General features: G+C 47.8%; 1 protein-coding gene across 9 annotated transcripts in view; it reads right to left on the minus strand.

Moving 5' to 3' along the window:
• Positions 1 to 6,031: 6,031 nt before the first annotated feature.
• NEDD4L (NEDD4 like E3 ubiquitin protein ligase) overlaps positions 6,032 to 21,742 on the minus strand; it is a 323,150-nt gene continuing 307,439 nt past the window's right edge. For all 9 annotated transcript variants that reach the window (XM_066353218.1, XM_066353220.1, XM_066353219.1 and 6 more), the window contains 6 exons: positions 19,854 to 19,914; positions 18,850 to 18,909; positions 16,911 to 17,018; positions 15,330 to 15,426; positions 14,765 to 14,837; positions 6,032 to 10,381 (listed from right to left, as the gene is read on the minus strand). In XM_066353218.1, coding sequence (XP_066209315.1) covers positions 10,279 to 10,381; positions 14,765 to 14,837; positions 15,330 to 15,426; positions 16,911 to 17,018; positions 18,850 to 18,909; positions 19,854 to 19,914 — 502 coding nt within the window. In that variant the 3' untranslated portion in view covers positions 6,032 to 10,278. The remainder of the gene's footprint in view (positions 10,382 to 14,764; positions 14,838 to 15,329; positions 15,427 to 16,910; positions 17,019 to 18,849; positions 18,910 to 19,853; positions 19,915 to 21,742) is intronic.

The following is a 21,742-nucleotide window of genomic DNA, read 5'->3' on the forward strand; positions in this document are numbered from 1 at the left end:
GGGCAAGCGGCCTGGGATCCTGACCAGGCGTGGCCCGGGGTGCCTGGCTAACGGGTTTGGGTTTTCATCGTGGACACGACAGCCCTAGGGGATTTCTGCAGGGGAGTTCAGTGATAGAGTTGGGCTGCACTCGGAGCTGGTGCAAACTGGATTGGGAATTGGGGGAGGGAGAAGTGGGATGTGCACAGGCGGTTATTGTGATAGCTGGGGCAGAAGTTACCAAGGCAAATAAGGTGGAGGTGGGGGGTGTCTGGAGGTGAGACCACAGATGCCTGAGCTGGAAAGGATGCTCTGACTGTCCCCTGCTCCAGCCCCCTTCTCCCCGAGCCCACACGAACCGGGCATCTGCCCCCACAGTGCCAACAGAACCTCTGCTATTGAGATCAGCAATGACACCCTCACTGCCAGTTCCAGCTATTGAGATCAGCAATGACACCCTCACTGCCAGTTCCAGCTATTGAGAACAGCAATGACACCCTCACTGCCAGTTCCAGCTATTGAGATCAGCAATGACACCCTCACTGCCAGTTCCAGCTATTGAGATCAGCAATGACATCCTCACTGCCAGTTCCAGCGGTCACTCCCCAGCCCTCACTTCGCAGACCTGCCAGCGTATTAGACATGCGTGGTCTGCCCGCCTTCACCCGTGAGCTCTCCTCTGCCAGGCTCCGGAACGCGCCTGGCTCCTGGGTCTGCCCGCCTGCCTGGCTTGTCCTCCTTTTCCAATGGTCTCGCCACCTTTTCTGATGGTCTCACCTCCTTTTCCAATGGTCTCACCTCCCGTCCTTGGAAATCCCACAGCTTTAGATTTCACTGACATGCTGATGGCACTTAAGTTGACATCTCCAGCCTGGACGTCTCACTGGACATCTATGTTCAAATATCCCCTTGACCTCTTCACTTGGATTTCTAACTGATGACTCAACATCAAAAGGGCCTTGGCTTTATTTCCTAGTTCTGCTTAGGGCCTTTGCATTGTTGTTTCTCTGTCCCCAGAGGCTGTTCCTCAAGTAGCCACCCATGTGCTCCCGCGCTTCCCCGAGATCTTACTCCTGAACCAGTCTATCTAGATTCACACCCTCCCACTGCCCTTCCTCTGCTTGCTTGCTTTCCTTGGTTTCACGAACATTTAATGTAATAGACATTTTGCTCATTTATATGCTTATTGTTTGCTTCCCTCCACTTGAACATGTTTTTCCTGATGGAAAAGGTTTTGTTTTTAATTGCTGTTTTCCTAGCCCCTACAAGTGTGTGGTACACGGAAGCCACTCAGTGTATCCTTGTTGAATGAATGAGTGAATGAGTGATAGACAACGGAACTTTGTCCCTCTTCAGACTTGGGGAGTAAAGCCCTGTGCAAGGTCAAAGGTGAAGTTCCATTGTGAATGCCTGGAAAACACCAGGACACAACTCCCAGAAATTTAGACTCAAGGAGGAGAAGTCTGAAGGTAGTGTGACTTTAGATTGGAATATTTACAGTTTGAGTGACTTGAGGAATATCCTATGATGACGTCCAGCAGTATTTCGGGTATGAAGGTAGACGGCTTTGGGGGAGGTAGGGTAGAGGTAGATTTGGTCATTGCCCACATGGAGGTGATGACCTTAAACTACAAGAGGAGGAAAAAGAGATAAGAGAGAGAGAGACTGAAAATCAAGAACAAATTATTGGGAAACATCTACATTTAGGGGAGAAAAAACTAGTAGGAATAGTTTGAGAGGGAGAGCATAACCAGGGGGGTGAAATGTCATGGAAATTAAAGACAGAGTTTCAAGAAAGAAGCAATGGGCGACTGGACCCTGCACAATGAGGGGAAGATGAAGACTGAGAAATAGCTGATACACATGACCGTCCAGAGAGCTGCTACCCACCGCTCAGACTCCCCAGCTGGTCTTGAGCACCAGGCAGGCCTGCAATGGGAAGTCGTGGACATTGTACGAACAGCAGAGGGAGATGATCAGAGCTTTGCTGGAGGCAGGCTCACAAGGGTGTCGGACAGGTAGGAAGTGGAGAGGTCAGTGGACGCAGGAAAATACCGCAATTGCCCGGGCCAAGGGACTTTTGTAAGCCACTAACTTAAGGGCTGGTGGTGTCACTGTTGGATTTGCAGAGCAAGAAGCTGACTGGCCTAAGGTCATGGGGTCCTTGGGGTTCGTGGACCCCCAAGACAGGTATGACCATTGCTCTTTTTATGTCACCAGCAATAGGTATTTCCTAATGCTGTGTCTCCAGCCCCCACAGCTAATATTTGTCTCCTATTGATCTAGTCTCCAGCCTGTTACTTTTTAACTGGAGTCGGGGTTCAAAGGCCTGAGTTTTGTTTAAACGCTCATTACATTGGGGAGGGCATGTGCCCCTGATAATCTCAACTGATTAACAAGCAAGGATCTTCTAAGTAAATACAGACTGTAGAGGAGGCATGTGGGGGGTGTTGCAGTTCAGGGAGAGGGTTGTGGCATGGGGGGGGGGGGTGACAGGGAGTGAGAAGACCCCACTGGCAGAAGAGTCTTAGAATTTGTAAGAAAGCTAAATAACTAGAAATCCAAAGACAAACCCCAAGCCCAAGCTTTCTGCCACAAATAGTATTATATATACTATGTAAAATCCTTTATTAAAATACAATGTCATCCAATAGTTCCTGGGGGTGGAGAACCCACTGCCCAGCCTGTGATCCTCGTGTCTCTCCCACTCTGCTGGACAGAGAGGCGTTTGTGTTGCCCTGGGAGGTGGCTGGAGCAAAGGAGGCACTTGTTTTCGGGGAGTTCTTTCCTGCAGCAGATGCAGGGTGGCCCCCTGTGTGGCCCGGGGCTGGGGCTGTCCCCGAGAACGCCGTCTGCAGGCCCCCTGCCCTCACAAACCTTCCTGTCTCAGTTTGCTAGGATCTAAATACCATCATTCCCATCTTTATCCCCCCCCCTTTTTTTTTGTATTTTTCTGAAGCTGGAAACGGGGAGAGACAGTCAGACAGACTCCCGCATGCGCCCGACCGGGATCCACCCGGCACGCCCACCAGGGGGCGATGCTCTGCCCACCAGGGGGCGATGCTCTGCCCCTCCGGGGCATCGCTCTGTTGCGACCAGAGCCACTCTAGCGCCTGAGGCAGAGGCCAAGGAGCCATCCCCAGCACCCGGGCCATCTTTGCTCCAATGGAGCCTCGGCTGCGGGAGGGGAAGAGAGAGAGAGGAAGGAGAGGGGGAGGGGTGGAGAAGCAGATGGGCGCTTCTCCTGTGTGCTCTGGCCAGGAATCGAACCCGGGACCTCTACACGCCAGGCCGACGCTCTACCACTGAGCCAACCGGCCAGGGCCTCTTTATCCCTTTTGGCTTAGGACAAGCTTCACCTTTGGCGTCTGTTAAAGTACAAATACTTCTGGAAGGGGCAGTGTGTTTACTGTTACCAGTCATTGACATCTTAGGGATGGACACCTTAGAGATGCACAGGGCCACGCAGGATGAAGAACTTCTTGCTTCCTAACTCCACCAATTGTATATAAAACTCCTGTGGCAAGGAATTGCTTAGAAACTGCCCAAATGTATAATTTTCTTTAATGACGGTGGGAGGTGCCTCTCAGTCACCTTCAGGGGCCAGGCTGTTCTCTCGGGTGGGGTGCACTGGCAGTGCCCTTGGCTGTGCCAAACTGTGCCTGCAAGTGAGCCCTTCCCTCGGGGAGGAAACGTGGCTTAGCCCAGCACTGGGACTGGGGTGAGGAGGGGTGGGCAGAGGCTCTGGGAGAACACCTGTGCCCACACTCCTCACCGTCTGGGCCCAGGCCCCCTCTCTGTGCTCCGGGTCCTGCCCAATAGGGAGCCATGCACGTGGGCTGCAGACCTGCTGATGATCTGAGTCCCCACGACGTGCTAGAAACACCCGAAGCGGCCAGTTTGTGGGGCACCTGGCCAACAGCGGGACTGAGTCAGGACAGCTCTAACTTCAGGATGAAGGCCGATGGGTGAGCGTGGAGGAGACGTGTCCCTTCGTCCCCTCTGGGGATCTGCCAGACGGCGGGCCTGTGTGAGGGGGGACGGAGGGCAGTCTCTGACCTTCCCCTGAAGCACTGAGGCCTTGTCCCCAGGGGGTCCGGCCCAAGGGAGGTGGCACTCTGCCTACAGGCAGAGGGGAGGCCTCCCCATGCTATCTCCTGCCAATGGTGTGTAGCCTCTGTCACCTGTGACTTGCAGCTCAGTGGAGAAGGTGGCTGGGATCATCCACTTGGGGGAGGATAGGGTGCTGCAAAGGGGCTGGGCCCTGAGGGACAGACTGATCGGGGCTAATGTACCTTTTTCCCAGTCTAGTCTGAGGTCAGCCCTACAAAGGAAGGTAGTCTTCAGTTTCCCCGCACCTAGTTCCCACCAGTGGGGGACCCCAGGTCGTGACTTGAAGAAGTCTATGCCGGGTCTTAATTGAACTCCCAATCCATGTGTTTTCCTGTCCCATTCAAGTCCTGCAAATACTTACCGATTCTGCCACCTGAGCTCTTTAAAAACAGTTCTGAGATGTTTCCTCATAGGGAGGTGCACTGAAGGGACCAGCAAGGGGCTTCTGCACTTTTAGGTCCCTGGACGCCTCAGAGCCAGCCATGGGAGCCAGAATTCCTGGACACCCACAAGAGCCACTTTTACGAGGGGCTTTAAAATTTTAGAAGGGCCCACGTCCACCTTGGACTCCAGAGAAAGTGAAGAGATAAGTTAACCTAGTGAATGTGTACTGCAGTGTGACTTAGTCCTCTACTTGTGTTTTCCTCTGAGGAAGAACCTATAAAGGTTTAGAGCAGCTCTGTCCTCCAGCAAGTCCCCATCTGCCTGGTGAGGGTGGATGGGGCAGTAGGAACGCAGACTCCAACCGCTGACACCACCCCAGCACGGTGCCATCACTACTAATTGAAAAAGTCACAAGACACCAAGGACTACACTATGTCCTGCTTGGATGCTTGGACGCTGCCTCCTGGCCATCCCTGAGGGGACAGGTCAAGGCTTCACGAGGAGGCTTAGTATTAAAGAAAAAAGAATTTGAGGAGCCTGTGAGCTTTAATAGAGAATGGACATGAGGTCCAGACCTCGACAGCCTCGTCCTTCTGAGACCCACTTGGCCTTCATGACCAAGTCTCGTTAGCTCACATAAATTGAGTGTTGGTCAGATAACGACTAGAAATATGCTTTTGCAGGGACAGACTTGGAGGGATTATAAAGTGTTAGAAATGTCATCCAGTCTCAAGTTTAATAAAAAGACAGATGGATAAGATTAGATGTGCATCTCATTAAGCTGAGCCAGGGGTTTTGGGCAGACTAGTGAAGTTTTTAAAGGTGTGGAACTCTTAGGGAGATTAAGGAAATGAACGTGCTATATGATCCACAGGCATTTAATCCCCTGGAACCCGATGATACATTCACACAGAGCTTCAAATCAGACAAGCCATCATACTTGATGTAGAAAATGTTCCAGCTTCCATAATTCTTTATTAAATATTTGACAAGTTGCATCACTTCTTTACAAGGACTCCATTGTGTCACATGACTCTTTCGCTGTCAGGAAAACAATCTACAGTTTCTCATTAGATCTCAAGAAAAATGAAAAGCCAAAATACTTAAAACAAAACTTTCCCTGTGTGTATTAAACTCAACCATGTTTTAAAGCTACTCTAATTGTGAAAATGAGCATTGTCCATAAGCTGTCTTTAAAAAACATCAAAGTAGTTTGGTTTTTTAATCACTGTATCAAATAGTACGTGGCTTTGTATTAGGAGGCGGGTTCATGATAAGAAAAAGTCATGAAACATTGAGAATTCATTTGGAATGCTTGAGACTCTTTTCACCTTAAAAGTCACTGTGTTTTTTCACGTTTTGATAATCACTTCTGAATTAAGAAATAACAGCATGTTAACATTACCTTCCGGCGGTTCTCTCGGGTTCCGAGGGTCAGAACTCTCAGGATAGAGCTTGGAGAACACTTTAGAAGAGACTGAGCTCTCACTCTTGTTTGAAACCAGATTGCTCAAGAAAGGTGTAAAAATGCTATACAAATATATATATATATATATATATATATATATATATATATATATATTTAGACAGCATACATACATATATATGTATATATATTTTACCTACACAGTAGTAGTGAAAGAACCAAGTTACGCAAAGTTATTACATGAAGGAAACCGTGACAATCTAGGTGAAATTAGTCTCAGTAGAAGCTGCAAACCGGCTTCTTCCATAGGAACAGATGTCTGCAGACACGCAGTCATGGTCATGAGAAAGGCTTTCGAGGCATTGATACAAGGTTGAGAATGCAGTTCGCAGAGGTCTGCGGCCAGTGTCATTAGATTCCTGTTGTTACTCCTTACAAATGGACCGACCGACAAAAAGACATGCATTTTAGACATGCGTTGCTTTGTGCGTTAACACCTTTAAGGAAGGCTAGATGTCTAACAAGGATTTCTTGGAAAAGTTCACACCAACTGAAAGCTCTCCTTTTCAATAAAACATTACACACATTCATGTCCTAATGCGCCGGCATTTTCTCTGCCACACTGGAAACACTCTGGTGTATGTGCGCGTGCGCTTAGGCAAATGTATTTACATTGTTCATTAAGGCTTGGATAAATTTTAAAAAGTGGTCCAAAGTATATCACATTTTCTCCCCAGTTTTAAAATCTAAAATACAAAGTAGAGTTCATAAGGATTTTTAAAAACACGCCTCAGACCTGAAATTGGCAGTTTTGACTTATCAGGATATACCCCAAAGCCTGAATGAGACAGAGGTAGTGATCTCCTGGGGGTCAGGAAGGAAGCCAGCCAGCCAGTTACCCTGCCCAACAGCACCCCCTACTGGCAAGGCAGAAAGTGACACCAGATGGCATGTCCCTTCCCCTCCCTGTCTGTACAGGTGCAGACTCAGGGTGAGGAGGAAAGAGCCACAGAAAGGACAGCTAGCACAGTAGGTAGGAGATCAAGAATTGATTAATCCAGGCCTTCTTTTTACAGATTTAAACATTTCAGAGGTGACAGACAAGACTTGGAAAATACAATTAGTAACTGTTAGGACAACTAGTAACTTGCTGCATATGAACCTGGCCATCAAGAGAGCCAATTTGGATCTGGCAAGATCAAACAGCAATGGAACATGTTGTCTACTTTGACAATGCGAGATGCAGAAGGTGTTTCAAATGTTTTGCAAACCATTTCTCGGAACCTGTCACGGCATCCTTATGTGGAAGGAACAGTCCATGTCATCGGTCACCGGACCTTAGGGAACACCTGATATTAACTACCAAAGGGCCATGGCAACAAAACCCAAACTTACATTCCTGTGACTGGGGAGGGGTCCGGCTGCAGGAAGGTGAAGAATGGGAAATGTTCTGAGAAAAAGAGAAAAGCTCCCTGACACCGAATACAACTTTCAAACCGACAAATGCCTCACAGTTTCCTGTTCCCGAGGCCGCGGGTAAGAAAGCAGCCCGCTCTCTGCCGCTAATCCCACCGGGAGTACTTTCCAAATAAATCTGCAGGCCAACAGGGGGCAGGAGGAGAAATACTCAGTTATCAGTTGTGATAACTGATGGCCAAAGACCTTCCACACGCAGTATGTAAACTCTGGAACTTTCTTCCTAACCTCATGACAAACTGGCTCATAATAGCTATATCTTCTTCCAGGAACTAAAAAAAAAAAGCTGAATTCAAGTAATTTCTAAGAAAACAGAGGCTATAGAGACCCTGGACTGTTAAGGACAACAAGAAAGGAGGGCAAGCCGGCCTTCAACTCCAAGCCTCCTGACCAGAGTGGGCGGAGGCCCAAGGAATGATCCGTCATTCCACTCTCCATGCGATACATTTTCTTTACTGTCACCCGTGTCTTGACAATTGACAGACAGTGGTAATCAAGATAGAGGACTATTTTCAGCAAAGAGTGAAACACTGGGAAGTGTTGAGAATGAGGGAACCTTTTTTGATTAAAAGCAAACCAAAATGAATCCCAACCCCAGCTCTGGTTAGCTGTTACTGAAATAAGACATCAAGGGACAGATGAGCTGAACTGTCATTCACAATCAACGCCTTTCAGTGTTCATTCTGTTCCTGGTGTAGAAATGATCTTAGAGTGATTTTTTCTTTCTTTCATATTTTCAAGACTTTGTCTAATTTGCATTGCACAGATATTCTGATGTTGAATAGACAGTTTAAAAATGACAGAAGAACACAGTCCTTAGACCAGAATTGTTGGATTTCTCCACCTCTAGTCACAGGGTCACTCTCAGAGCCCACCCAGCATGCAGCCACCTGGGGTTCTGCCTTAGTCTTACAGAGATAGCGGACCCTGGACTGGGAGCGGCTGCAGGAAGAAGTGGTTTTGCTACTGAGACATTTGTTATATTGATTGAAGGGGGGTGGGAATACCACGAGCAGATAAAAATGAGCACTGCTGCTTTTTCCTAATCACTCAGTATCTAAGTTTTCTGATCACTATTAAATACTTTAAAATCAATATGGAAAGGGAGCCAGTCCTTAGCTCTGAAGAAACCCACCATATTTTTATTGGACACCTCAGAATTTAGGCAACTCACTTATAAAAGCATGAACATTCACAGCTTTTCACAAGACACCAAAACTGAATTTTTTACACCAAAAATTCTTTCTTACATAACAAGCAGAGGCCTTAAAAACACACTGTGTCTTATTTACGACTAGTGAAGAGATCAAACCTCTTGTGTTCCCTGTCACCAGGACAGGGTCTAGGACAACACAGGCTGAAAAGGATAGCAGGGTGGACTCCCCCACACTGCATCAGGCAACCTCTCAGAACATGACAGAATTCTGCAACGAGGAATCACAAGTGGCAAAGAATCAAACTGTGCGGACGTCCTCGATCCCTGGCCCCCTCAACCGGCTTAACAGCCTGACCGCAGAGGGCCAGACCAAGTCTTCCCGCTCTTTCAATCAGCACACAACAGACACGACTGGGCAGCACACAGTACGAAAGGAAGCATGCAACACGCCACAGGAAGACAAAAAGGTTAGATCGAGTGCGTCAGAACTCGATCAGCAGAAATCACGAAACAATCGGGAGCACAGGTCTGTCGGCTCAGCTTCCCAGCCTGGTTTTATATACCAGCCGCCGGACTCGCTATCCACAGATATTGCACCGGAAGGACGTATGCAGGGATAGAAGTTGTCATCACGTGTAATGTCCACGGTAGGAAACCAAAACACAAACCAAGCCAGGTATGACCTTCATGGAGTACATAAAGTGCCTTTGGAATTGGTGCAGTTAGAACAAAAATTGGTTGTTTCACGACTATTAGCAAACGCATACACATAGGAGACTACACCGATCTGGTTTCCACAGTTTCAAATCAAGCAGTGCCGGGTTTCAGTCATATAAACGCCTCTACGACGAACAGCCAAGAGAAAAATATAATAAAAGAAAGACTGTACAGCATCAGGAAGGGTTAAATAATTTCTCTTACGAGAAATGATCATCAACCCTGTCTTGAATGTGTTAGAGCACACATAAGTACTTCTAAGGAATAATGGTGTGATTCCTTCAGGTCAACATGAAATTTGTCATGCTATAGTACAATGCTCCCAGCCTGTAGCTATTATGTTAAATTTGTACAAAAGAAAATGTAACACTCAGTTTGTTTTCATTCTCTCGGAGTATGGAAACAATTATCATTATGACTGATATTATATTTTAAATGCTCTCAAAGTACTTGTCTGTATGAAGGTTTTGGGACAAAAATCAGTCTTCCCATTCTAATACAGTTGAGGGTAAGGGTGTCAAAATACTTCAAAAATAAAAATGTCACGGACATTAAACCGGTATGAAATTCAAATAAAAAAAATATGCTCACTTTTCCAAGTCCATGAGACATCTTTAATTGTAATGAAATGAAATCGGAAAATCGGCCTAAATCATTTTCAAGAAGTAAACATGAGTTGTAATACTATACCTGTAGAGTGATTAATTCCATTCATTGTCATTATAAAGTATGCAAAATATTTATTAAGGGCTTTGCCTACAGAGGCACAACATAAATAGAGTATAAGTCCTCCTGAAATGTAATTAGTATACACATCAACCAGTTGATAATTTGCGGTGGCAAACGCAGAAACAGGACCTGGGACTGGCTTCCCACGTCTGAACTTGGGCAAGTCATGGGCGAAGGCTCTGCTCCGGGAGCCACGCTGAGCAATGCTCGCCGCCATTGTCTCTGCGAAGTCTGTTAGGCAGATGTAAAAGTGCAAGCAGGACCTGCTGGATGGACCACCACCCGAGGCAGGGGCCGCCTAATCCACCCCCTCAAATCCTTGAGCATTCTCCACGGCCATGAGGAGCTTCTCTCGTAAATCTTCGAAGGTTTCATATGGAGGTAAGTCAAGGCGATTAAAGCTGCAAGGGTAACAAAGGTAAAAAGGCCATCATCATTACCCTCTAGCCAGAACAGCATTTCCCAGATTTGGCTAAGGGGGGTACATTTGGTATTGGAGCAATAGTGTATAAATGTCTTCACCAAATTCTGATGATCTAAATATAAATTCCAGGGATGAAACTGTCCACACTGAATAGGCTATATAACCTATAGAGGAGAGAAAAGAATTTTCTACTAGTCCATGAAACCTCTCTACTCCAGCTAGGTGTGGATGCTGGAAAAATCTGGCTGGGGAGAGAGACACAAAAGGCAAGGTAAGGGACATATATACTCCAAGAGTCCAAAGCCCTAGACACACAAAAGAACTTATGCAAGAGAAGTTCTGGAGGAACTGAGGCTGTGTTGTTTCCTAATGAGCTCACTTACTGCACATCGGGCCCCGAGCCAAGTGCTTTTCCAGGACTAACTCACTTGGTTTCCATCACAGGCCTGTGAGGTGGGTAATGCTTTCTCTGCTCTGCAGATGAGGGTCCCGAAGCCAGAGAGGGCCAGTCACTGGGCCCGAGCTCTGACCCCAGCAGCACGGCAGACTCGACTAGAACGAGGCTGTCTGCGGCTCCAGAATCAGTGCTAAACTCGCTCTACCAGCTATAGTCTGGGAAGTAACAGACAGCTGGAGCTAAAAGCTGCATTTATCAACAGCTCGTACTCAGCGAGAGGCTTTGTTGGGGTGCTACAAACCCCCCCCCCCCCCGTGGTAGTGAGACTTTAAAAAAAATGAAGCATACTTGTCATACTTGTCTAAGAGATTGAGTTCAAATTCTGGCTCAGCCACTTGCCAGCTATGTGACCTGGGCAAGTCGCATCCTCTCTGAGTCTGTCTGCTTGTCGGTGAGATGGGGAAACTGCTTGTAGGGTGCTGAACGGGTCAAATCACAACGTGTATAAAGCGTCCTGCCACATAGCGAGTGCCCAAAGATGGGGAACACTGGTATCCTCCATTCAGCATTCACCGAGTGCCCACACGAGACGCAAGGAGTCAGAGCCCTCAAGTCACAGGACTGATGCATGTGGGGTCAAGTGCTGACATGTCCCCATCATGAAAATGGCCACACAGCCTCCACTGCTGACGATGATTTAATAAGAGCCAGCCTTCAGGGCGTATTTCCCCTGTGCAGTCAGCATTGTTAAGTACTTTTCATTTATTACCCCAGTGAATCCTAGCAATCACCCTGTAAGGTGGGAAATGCTTCAACCCTTTTTCAGAGGAGAAATCTGAGGCACAGAGAGGTTAGGTAACTTGCCTGAGGTAAGCACAGTAAGCATTCAGGCTGGGATTCAGTCCTACACTGGCTCCAAAGCCCAGCTCAAACCACTGCTTGTGCCACCTCCACATTTAAAACTGCTCCCTCCAGACACTGACGTATGGTTCCAAGTTTGAAAAGCTAACGATTACTGGCAGCAGTAAGAAACAAACACGCATCCATGGTGGGTCCTTTTAACAGCCAGCGCCTAAGCTATTCAATCAGAAACACTGAGCTCTCAGATTTCCTAACAGTCACTAAATAGTGACTAACACAGTGGAGTTCTCAGAATTCCAGCAAATCCTGAAACAGTGAATATAAAAGAAGTTTTTAAGTTTTGGTTTTGATAATGCTCTCGATTATTATTTTACCAGCGATAAAGACAGAACTCCACTTTTGCAGAAGGCACTTAGAGGAGCTGTCCCCAGAGGTAGCTTAGGCATTAATTGTAAGTTGGTCTTTCAGTCCAGAGCCTGCAGTCCCTACAGGGTCTGGAGACACATTCTTGAGGGTCCGTGACCCTCAAGATGACCCACCTCTAGAACTGCTGTGACGACTGGCATGAGTTAATGCACACTCATAAAGCGCTGAGGACACGCTGGGAACACACCGGGTGCTTGACGGTTAGTGTCGTTCCCTCCGGGATCAGAGGGCAGCGGTCAGTCTCCGGCTTGCCCCTAACGAGCTGTGTGGCTGCACTATTAGTGTCGTTCCCTCCGGGGTCAGAGGGCAGGGTCCGTCTCCGGCTTGCCCCTAACGAGCTGTGTGGCTGCACTATTAGTGTCGTTCCCTCCGGGGTCAGAGGGCAGGGTCTGTCTCCGGCTTGCCCCTAACGAGCTGTGTGGCTTCACTAGAGGCTCAGTGGGGTTCAGCGTCTGCCTAAGAAGACGTATGGGCCAAGTGAGGTTATTTCAGAGTCAACAACAAAGAGCAGGGAGGTCTGTGACTCTTAGTAAAGCGTAATTTTAAATATTCAGGCAGTGACCTTTGACAGAATAAAATGAAGCCCTTTAAATATCGGATACCCAAAAATTACATCTCAGCGATTCACGGAACGTACCAGAAAGAACCAGCTCGACCAGCCCTGGCTCTCCTGGTAAATCAAGCTTGCATTTTGAAGACTTGATTCTGTGTTTTCTATTTTCAGGAAACATGGCAGACATGAGCCATACATGTCGCTAAATCTGACTGTAAAGCAGCCGGCAAGGCTGAGGAAACAGGAAGTCGCGCCCTGCCAGCCAGCTGGCCACTAGCCCTCCCCCGGGCAGCGGCAGGTGTTCCGGGGACCATCATTAGGACACTCGTTTGGGAGCCTTACTGCTCACACACTGAGAAGACAGAGGCTCTGGGAATTGCCAGCAGGGTCGCCTTCCTCCTGCAGGTAGGCCTGCGTCCTTCCTAAGAAAGGGCAGGGAGTTGAAACCCTCGCTGTCCGCCAGACCCACCTGGGAGCTCTGAAATCCCACAGCCCAGGCCACAATGGACCGGCCACTTCCAACTCGCTGAGGGTGGGATCAGTATAAATGTTTTAAACTTTCTAGGTGCTTCCGACGTGCAGACCAGGTTGAGAAACAACGAGGGCAGAGGGCTTATCTGGGCAGCGCCATATTTTAGCTGTGGCTCAAGTGTGGGCTCCGAAACAGAAGGAAAAGATCAACAGTAAGGCTGTGTGTCCACAGCGTCACGGAGGGGCATGGGCTGACCACTCCACTGTCTGGTTCTCTTGGGAGACTCCGAAAAGGAGGGCTGTCTCAACAGCCACCACAGACTAGTGTCGTGGGTCGATCACCGGTTTGAATTTTGGCATACCTGTTCACATCCTGGGACTTGGGGACCTGAGACCTCTGTGACCCTGGGAAAGCTTCCGCGTGGCCCGTGGAAATGATAATGGCGTGCCACAGGCTGCCCCTAAAGATTAGACAGTACCTGGCCTATAGACAACAGCTGTGCCCGATAACGTGGCTTCTATTATTTCTCCTCATTAGACTATGAATGGGGAGTTCTCCTCTGACCCCCACAGTCCTGGGCTCTGCCAGTGCTGGCTGCCTTCCCAACAAAGGCTACCATAACCCAGAAAACTGCACCTGACTCTGGTATGGTTTGGAATAAAAGCTACCAGAACATTCTCCCCCACGTAAAGGAGGAGAACCATGGACCAGGACTGCTTTAGATAGTCCCCAGTTTTCAGGTGCTTTCTAGGGCGAGTGGGCGATAAGCCTTGATGCATTCTATTCTGTCCCATGGATGGTAAACACAAGAAAAAACTTTCGTTCTAGCTGGGGACTCAAACAGAAGCAAAAACTGTCTCACAGCCAACTTTTCACCAACACCCTTTCCTGAGAACCCTCCCCAGCTACACCTTATTCCCCTTTCACAAGGGCCACCGTCACTCGCTTCCTAAGAGCAAGAAATAAAAGGCTGCAGGGAAAACCAACTCAAGAGGCATCACAGCTCGGGTTAAGAAGAGCTCGCTGACAGCAGCCAGGTTCATCCCTGTGCTGGTTTTAGACGACTCTGCTGGGAAACCGGAGACCCGCCTCCCTGCCCGCATCCTGGAGGTGGCCCGTGCCACCCCGTCTCCCGGGCAGACCTCTTACCTTCCTCTGGCCACAGTCATATTGGTGCTAAATTCTAGAGACTTATGGGTTACTCGTGGCCTTGGAAGCCCTTTACAAAACAATGTTTCTATAGGGAATTTTATCCCAAGTTCTAAAATGCTAATTTAAGGGTGGAGTAAAAACCCAATCTGTTTTGAGTTTGGGAGCTGTCATACCCATGCATAGTGCATATTAGCAAAATCCCTGCTTCCCAGAGTAATTAGGGAAGAACGGGTTTGGAGGAGAAAGGCATAGCACGGGGTGGGGGTGGGTGGGTGGGGGACTAACCCTTGGTGTGCCAAACTCACCAGACCCACTCCGAGGGCGGTTTAGGCTTTCTGAGCATCACAGTGCAATTTACCTTTCATCTGCACCATTTGGTATTTCAGTCTCGAACTATTTACGGCAGGAACCCAGCATCCTGCACCCTCTAGCCGAGCCCCGTACACAGTTAAGTATTTAAAACACAATTTGTTGACAAGGGTGCATTTTTGTCACTCACCATGTGTGAGCTCTGGGCAGTTTTTCAGGACTCCCCCATTGCTCTATTGTAAACAGCTGAGGACCATTGGAACCTAGATGGAAAAAAAACAACAGTGATGCTAACAGCACCAAGGTAAGGGTGTGAGTTAAGGAGAGGGGGGTGAGCAGAGACACTCTCTAGGGCTGCAGCATAATGTTTACTCTTTAACGAGGGGAGCAACAGGTTTGCACAACCTCACATCACAGATGCCATGTTACCTTCGGAACACAACCGAGCCAAGTGTAACAGACACTGCAACATGCGGAAGTGTGGGCTGCCACAGCCTTTCCGCCCAACCTTGGGAGCTTAAATTTAAAACTACATTTTTTTTTGGGGGGGGGGGATGAAACATGGCTTTTAATATGCAAAGCAGAAAGAGTGATTAAAAAAAAATCTACAGTAAGCACTGAAGAACTCTGCTTCCCGGAGGTGAGGCATTCTTTCAACGTTCAGTTCATAACCACATGGACAATTCTGCAAAATCTAGGTTTTCAGAGCCAGGCCAGACCAAACGAATCGAAACAAGAGACGGTTTCCTGCTCACCATAAAGTTCGGCAAACCCATTCATAGGCACTCGGGACGTCCCCGTGACAAACTGCAGCAACCGGATGCGCTTCTCAGCGTCCATCAGCAGCACAGCCTGGGGACAGAAGCAGAAGGTCAGCGTGTCCCCACATGACACGCGGCACATGCTGATATGCTGTACACAGGCACACTTAACCCTATTCACATGGCAACATAAGAGCAGACAGTTGACTGTGAAAATGGTCCTCCTCCTCCTTTTTTTTAAATGGCCACCACAGCCCCGGCCTCTCTAGCTTAGAGTGCAAGAGATCACAATCTCTCTCTCCTTTTGCAATAAGTCAGAATAAACGATGTAAACAGCAAACTGTTGGACGGCACCGAGCTCAGGCCTCCGTGTGCGAGGCTTGCCAGTCCCTGGAAAGCCAATTATAAATATACAGGGTCTGAGAAGTGTCAACACCAGGGCAACCCAGGTTATGAAAACCTAGCTGGGAGTTCAGACTGTAGACAGATTCTTGAAAGATAATACTTTATAAAAAAGAAAAAAAAGAGGCGAGGATAGACCTCTGAAATAATGTGTGCATCCTACGTATCTGAGTTATTACAACAACTGAATTGGCAATACAGGTAATGTGACTTGAACTGCTGTAAAAAAGAAAAAAAATCCAAAATCAAAACTGAGCAAGCCCTGGCCGGACAGCTCAGTTGGTTAGAGCATCGCCCCGATAAGCAAAGGTTGTGGGTTCGAACCCTGATCAGGGCACATACAGGAAAACAGATGTTGTTTCTCTCTCACACCCTCCTCTCAAATCAATAAATAAAAATTAAAAAAAGAACTGAGCAAGACTTGGACTAGGATTTGAAGATTCTTCTTTTTATCTTTATTTCGGGTAGTGCTGGAAATATTATTAAAAATGGACATTTAGAAATTAAAGCAAGTGATATGATTTATTATCTCTGTAAAGCAAACAATCAGCTTTTTCCCCATGTAGTATTTCTTTTGAAGTCATTTCCCATCTCTCCCTTGGACCCACTCATCCTCACTTCTCTTCTCTCCTGAGCTAAACAGAAAGCAAACATTGGCCTTAAGATAGTAAATCAAATTTCATTTGTAGCCATCTTTTCCCGTAAGATAATAACCAGTCAAAATATGTGTTGGAATTATCCATCCCCCCCACCATAAAAAGAAAGAAAAGTGGGAAATGACATTTTAATTGACAATGGCATCTTGGAAAAGTCAGCCCCAAAGCATGTTTTCACCCCAAGAAGCCTCTCTGGAGGACTCCCTCCAACTCTTAAATCCAATTACTTCCTTTTCAGAATTGTCCCACTCAATAGGCGCCTCAAACAGAAGCCACTGCAATCCGGTGGTTAAGGAAGGGCAGTGTGCTTTGATAAGGGTAAACCTCCTTAAAGGACAGCTGTCTGCTGCAGTTATTCTAGCTAACTTCTAGCTAAGTTTGCCTCTGCTCTCTGCCAGCGGCCAGGTGCTAACAGAGCCCCAACTTCCAGACCACGGAAAGGGCAGGGGAGCCCTCACACCTGACCCTGGTACAGAGCAGCGTGTGGGTCCAGGAGGCCCTGAAGGCCCGCCCTCACCTTCCAGAACCACTGAATGACAGGGTGGTTTGGGCAGTAGCCATTCTTGTAGATAGAGTGTTGTCTCCAGTCGTTCACGTCCACATCGCCGAGGCCGCACATCAGCAACTGGGAAGGAGAGAGACCAGATGTAAATGGGGAGGGGCGTGGACACTGAAAGACTGCAGGTGGAGAGACGGCCTTCCTGGGGGCCAGCAGGTAAGGTGGCAATTCAGAAAAACAAACGCCGGGAATGTGTGTTCCAAATTTCACCTGCCACCGCAGATCACAGAGACGGCCCTGGGGACAAGGGGGACCCCAGCCTAACGCCCGTACAGACCACAACACTCCGTACTGGAAATGGAAACTCCACGTTGGTCACCCTTCATTCCTCCCCCTCATCTGAGCACAGCACTCGTAGATTTTCTAATGCTCCACATGTCTCCACATTACTCGGCTGTCTCTCCTTCTGAGAAGTTATTTGTTTCAATACTTGAAAATCTCTCATCCCACACAAAAGAACTAGTGTGTTAGGAGAGCAAGAACTCGTCTCCCCCAGATCGGTCAACCCAGGGGAGGGCAAGTCCCTCGTCTGTCCAGAGACCCGGGATGCAGACCTGTATTAACGCAGTAACTGGTTCTCTGACTCAGCAGTTAGCCTTAGCTCTGCTTTTCTAATGATCTAACCCTCCAATATGATGGTTTCCTGTGGACCGATGAACATGATGTTTCTGCAGAGATACTAATGTGAAAAGGGAAGAAAACTGAGCCAGACGCCTGGAAGTCTGATTCCTAGTCCTAACTGTGCCAACACCCTGTTGGGCACACCCGTGAGATCATTAACTGCTCCCTGCCTCCGTCTTCCCACCTGTCCAATGAAGGGCTTACACTAGATAATTTCTATGACGTTATCAACTTGAAGTTTCCATTTTAAGGTAAAAGAACAGAAAGCCAGTCAATGAGAAAGGCTTCTTCGGATGTGGTTTGGACAAATGGATTAACTGAACAGCTTCTGAACAGACACAGCCTTCCTTTCAACATAAAAAGGGTGATGGATTCCTTTACTTTTTAAATTGATAGTTCTCATTGACCTCAACACAGAGGAGCTGGAACAGTCAAATATTAAACTCGCCGTTGCCTCCTGATGTTTCCCTGACCTGATACAGACCACTTCAAGTTCAGGGAGGCGCCTGCCCTACAGCCCTGTAGACACTCACACTCCCCTCTTGGCCAAAGCTGCACTGGGTTGCCGGGTGCGTGTGGGGAGGAGGGCCAGCCGGGCCGGGAGGGCACGGCGCTGCCACCCCAACCGGTGTGGCCACCTCAGCTCCACTAGACGCAGCAACTGTCCTCACTGGGGCATGGGCCAAGAGCCCAACTCGGCTCAGCGGGCCTCTGCCTGTCCTGCGTGTTCTAGAACTGCCCCCTCCAGGCACGGAATCTGTAGGTGCCCACTTTGCTGTTTCCTTACTTCCCGACTGGCAAACAAACAAGCTCCTTAAGAAGCATGCAGTAGGCCTGACCAGGTGGTGGCGCAGTAGGTAGAGCGCTGGACTGGGACATGGAGGACCCAGGTTCAAAACCCCAAGGTCGCTGGCTTGAGCGCAAGCTCCTCTGGTTTGATTACAGCTCACCAGCTTGGACCCAAGGTCGCTGGCTTCAGCAAAGGGTCACTTACTCTGCTGCAGCCCTCCAGCAAGGCACATATGAGAAAACAGTCAATGAACAACTAAGGTGCCGCAACGAGGAATTGATGCTTCTCATCTCTCTCCCGCTCTGTCTGTCTGTCCCTATCTGTCCCTCTCTCTGACTCTGCCTCTGAAAAAAAAAAAAGAAGCACGCAGTAGAATTCACCTAAGCTCACTCCGCAGGGCATTATGGATCAGAGAATATTAAAATATCATGTGTGAAGTAATGAGAAACTTAAAATCTATTTTACACAAAATGTTTATATACAAACCTCCAGCTCGTTTTCATCAAAAATTTTAATCAGATCAATAGGAAGCAGTTCTGTGAATCCCTGAAAGAAAAAGCAAACAAGCAAAATCATCCTAAACACCTTTATTTCTTGAAAGAGGCAAATTTTACAGGAAAAACTATCTTTTGGGGGGTTAGCCAGAAAAAATACATTTTTTTTTACTGGATTTATATATCACTGTTTTATATATCAGTGACAGCATCCATAGTTGTAATTTAAATAAAAACAACCTACTCAGAATACAAAAATTTTGGAAAAGCTTAGAAGCTAGAAGGCCCAGGTATGTAATTTTTGAAGCCCCATGGAAACGCAGGTTATGGGAGGCAGGCAGACATCAGTGTCACTTAATGGCAGTGCTGGGAGCCGGTGTGTCCCGGAACACACACGCCACAGACGTGCGAGAGGACACATGTAAAAACCAGGTTCCGAAGGCACCTGGATGAGATAGACAAGGAGGCCGCGGGCTCGGTGCAGAGAGCAGGAGGACCCAGTGCCCGCAGGACACCTGCTCTAGTTAACGGGCAGGGGTCGCTAAGGGGACCTGGGCCATCGCTGATAGAATGCTTGGAGCTGAGAACTGCCTGCCCTCCCATTAGGACGGTGGAGGCTGGTATCAGATGAGCCCAGCCCAGGAACTGTGTCCCACATGTGCCTGCACAGGCCTCTTGAGGGGGGAGCCTGCCTTCTGGGTCGAGTTTGTAAAAGGTTCTCTAAAAACAGTGAAGGCAAATGAAGAAATAAGAGAAGCCAAGAAAAGATCACTAAACAAACAAAACGGAGGGGTGGCCATGCGGTGGCCGAACACTCCCGTCCTGGGGACCGGGCAGGAGTGGGAGCTGTGCAGTCCTGACCTTTCTGCCACGTGTCCCGGCCCGGGCCTTCCTTCTGGTGGGTGATCGCCGCCACACCACCCGCAGGAGGATAGCCATCCTCCCTCCTGCTGTGACTAGTGGCTCAGGCAGACCACTACGGCGGGAGCTGCTCACCTCCAAGAAGGCGTTCATTTGCTTCTGGACCCGGTTCACAAACCTCCACTGGATGACTAAGCTGCGGGGGAAAATGGAACAGTGTAAGCACCTTCGTCAGCACGCATGCTCAGCTTCCATCCCGTCTCTTCAGATCGCAGAGAGGAAAACGGGGGGTCCGAGACTGGGGCATACACTGTTTATGCATTAATCCTTTCGAGAATAACTGATAACACATGTGAAAAGCCTGAACTCTCACCGAGGATTTCAAAGGAACAGTTGATTTCTTCTCCACCCCCACTCCAAGATCAAGGCCTGGTTTATCTACATTGCTTTAGAAATGTATTGTAACTACATGGCAAAGAAGGGAAATTCGGTCATGGTGTATGGACACATACAGGGTGGGGCAAAAGTAGGTTTACAGTTGTTCATGGGGAAAATAATACAATAGATAATATAGGTATAAACTCTGCTTTGCGTACTCACAACTGTACCTACTTTTGCCTCACTATGTATGTATATGTGCAGAATACGTGTACACACATAAACTCACATATATCCACGCCCACCTGTCTATACATATGTACACACACTTTTAAAGGGAGTACCAGCACAATATATTTTATCAAGTGAATTCACTCTAGTATGCACTCTTACCGATTTTCAACAATGACATACAGTTTAACAAGAAAATGACTTAACTGATACTTTAATACTATTATACAGAGGATTAACGGTAAGACCTCTTTATATAACAAATCCACTGAAACCCTCTTCCCTGTGACAATGTCTAGTCACAGCAGAATTTATTCCCAGGCAAATCAACTTCAGCTACTTTCTAAGGTGCTTTGTTATGAAACAGCACAAGGACCTTGTCATAAATGGCTCTCACCTATGACATAGGTGGCACCACAGCAGTGGCCCTCAAGGACCAGCCCCTCTCACGACCACTGCTCACCCCTATCAGGCTTTACCCTGTGACCTGGAGTCAGCAGGCCGATGGCCGCCTTCTTGTAGCAGAAGAATGCAGTTGTCTGGGAGCAATTGGAGATTTCTATCATCCTTTTCTCAGCGAAGCTAGCTGAGACTCTGCCCAACCCCACACCCGCCAAATGTGAACTCTCAAAGAATTCACTGCAAGCAACTATACACAACGTCTGATTCCTCACACTTGTGACCCTAGTCACCTGGGTGGAGTGTTTTAAAATCTATCCAAAGTCTGTACTTTCCAAAGGAAAGACAATAGTATCTGCCAGGGTGTTATTTGTTTTCTGTGACCGGCCAAGTACAAGTGTACTAACTAACGTGAACAGGTCAGAAGGGCAGTGTCTTCCTTCTCGTTATTTTAGTAAGCTTGGCAAGCTGTTAACTTGTGAGTAGAGAAGGAGTCTGCTAGGTACCCGTTGTACTTTGTCAGGATCTTTAAAGTAGAGACTCCAACACTCAAAGGATTTTTTTCTTTGCAGATCATGCTAAGATGCCAACAGCCTGGGCCAATTCTCTAAAGGAAGTCCTCCTGACCAGTATGTTGAGAAGACAGGAGGGAGCCCAGCTTGTTGGAAGGAGCTCAGGCTGAAACTGGAACCCACAAGATGAGTGGACACTAGGACCCAGGGGCCAAACGTGGTGCTCTGATCTCATTCCTGCACCAGGACTAGTGAGGCCAACTGGGCAATTCTCGCAAGATCCTAGAATTGTGTGCTTGAAGCATACCTACATACCAAAGAGGAAAATGTAACATGGCCAACACAGAAAGACGTTCTGACTGGGGTAAATGCTCCAGGGTTACTAAATATCCAGACTTTTAAAGAGCTCAACATTGTGTTCTACCAGCTGACACTGAGATTGGGATAAGAAAATTACAAGTATCAGAAACGACTCATTACGTTTGCATGTGCTGAATTTTCCTA

The sequence above is a fragment of the Saccopteryx leptura genome, chromosome 11 (genome assembly GCF_036850995.1).
Source record: "Saccopteryx leptura isolate mSacLep1 chromosome 11, mSacLep1_pri_phased_curated, whole genome shotgun sequence".
NCBI lineage: Eukaryota > Metazoa > Chordata > Mammalia > Chiroptera > Emballonuridae > Saccopteryx > Saccopteryx leptura.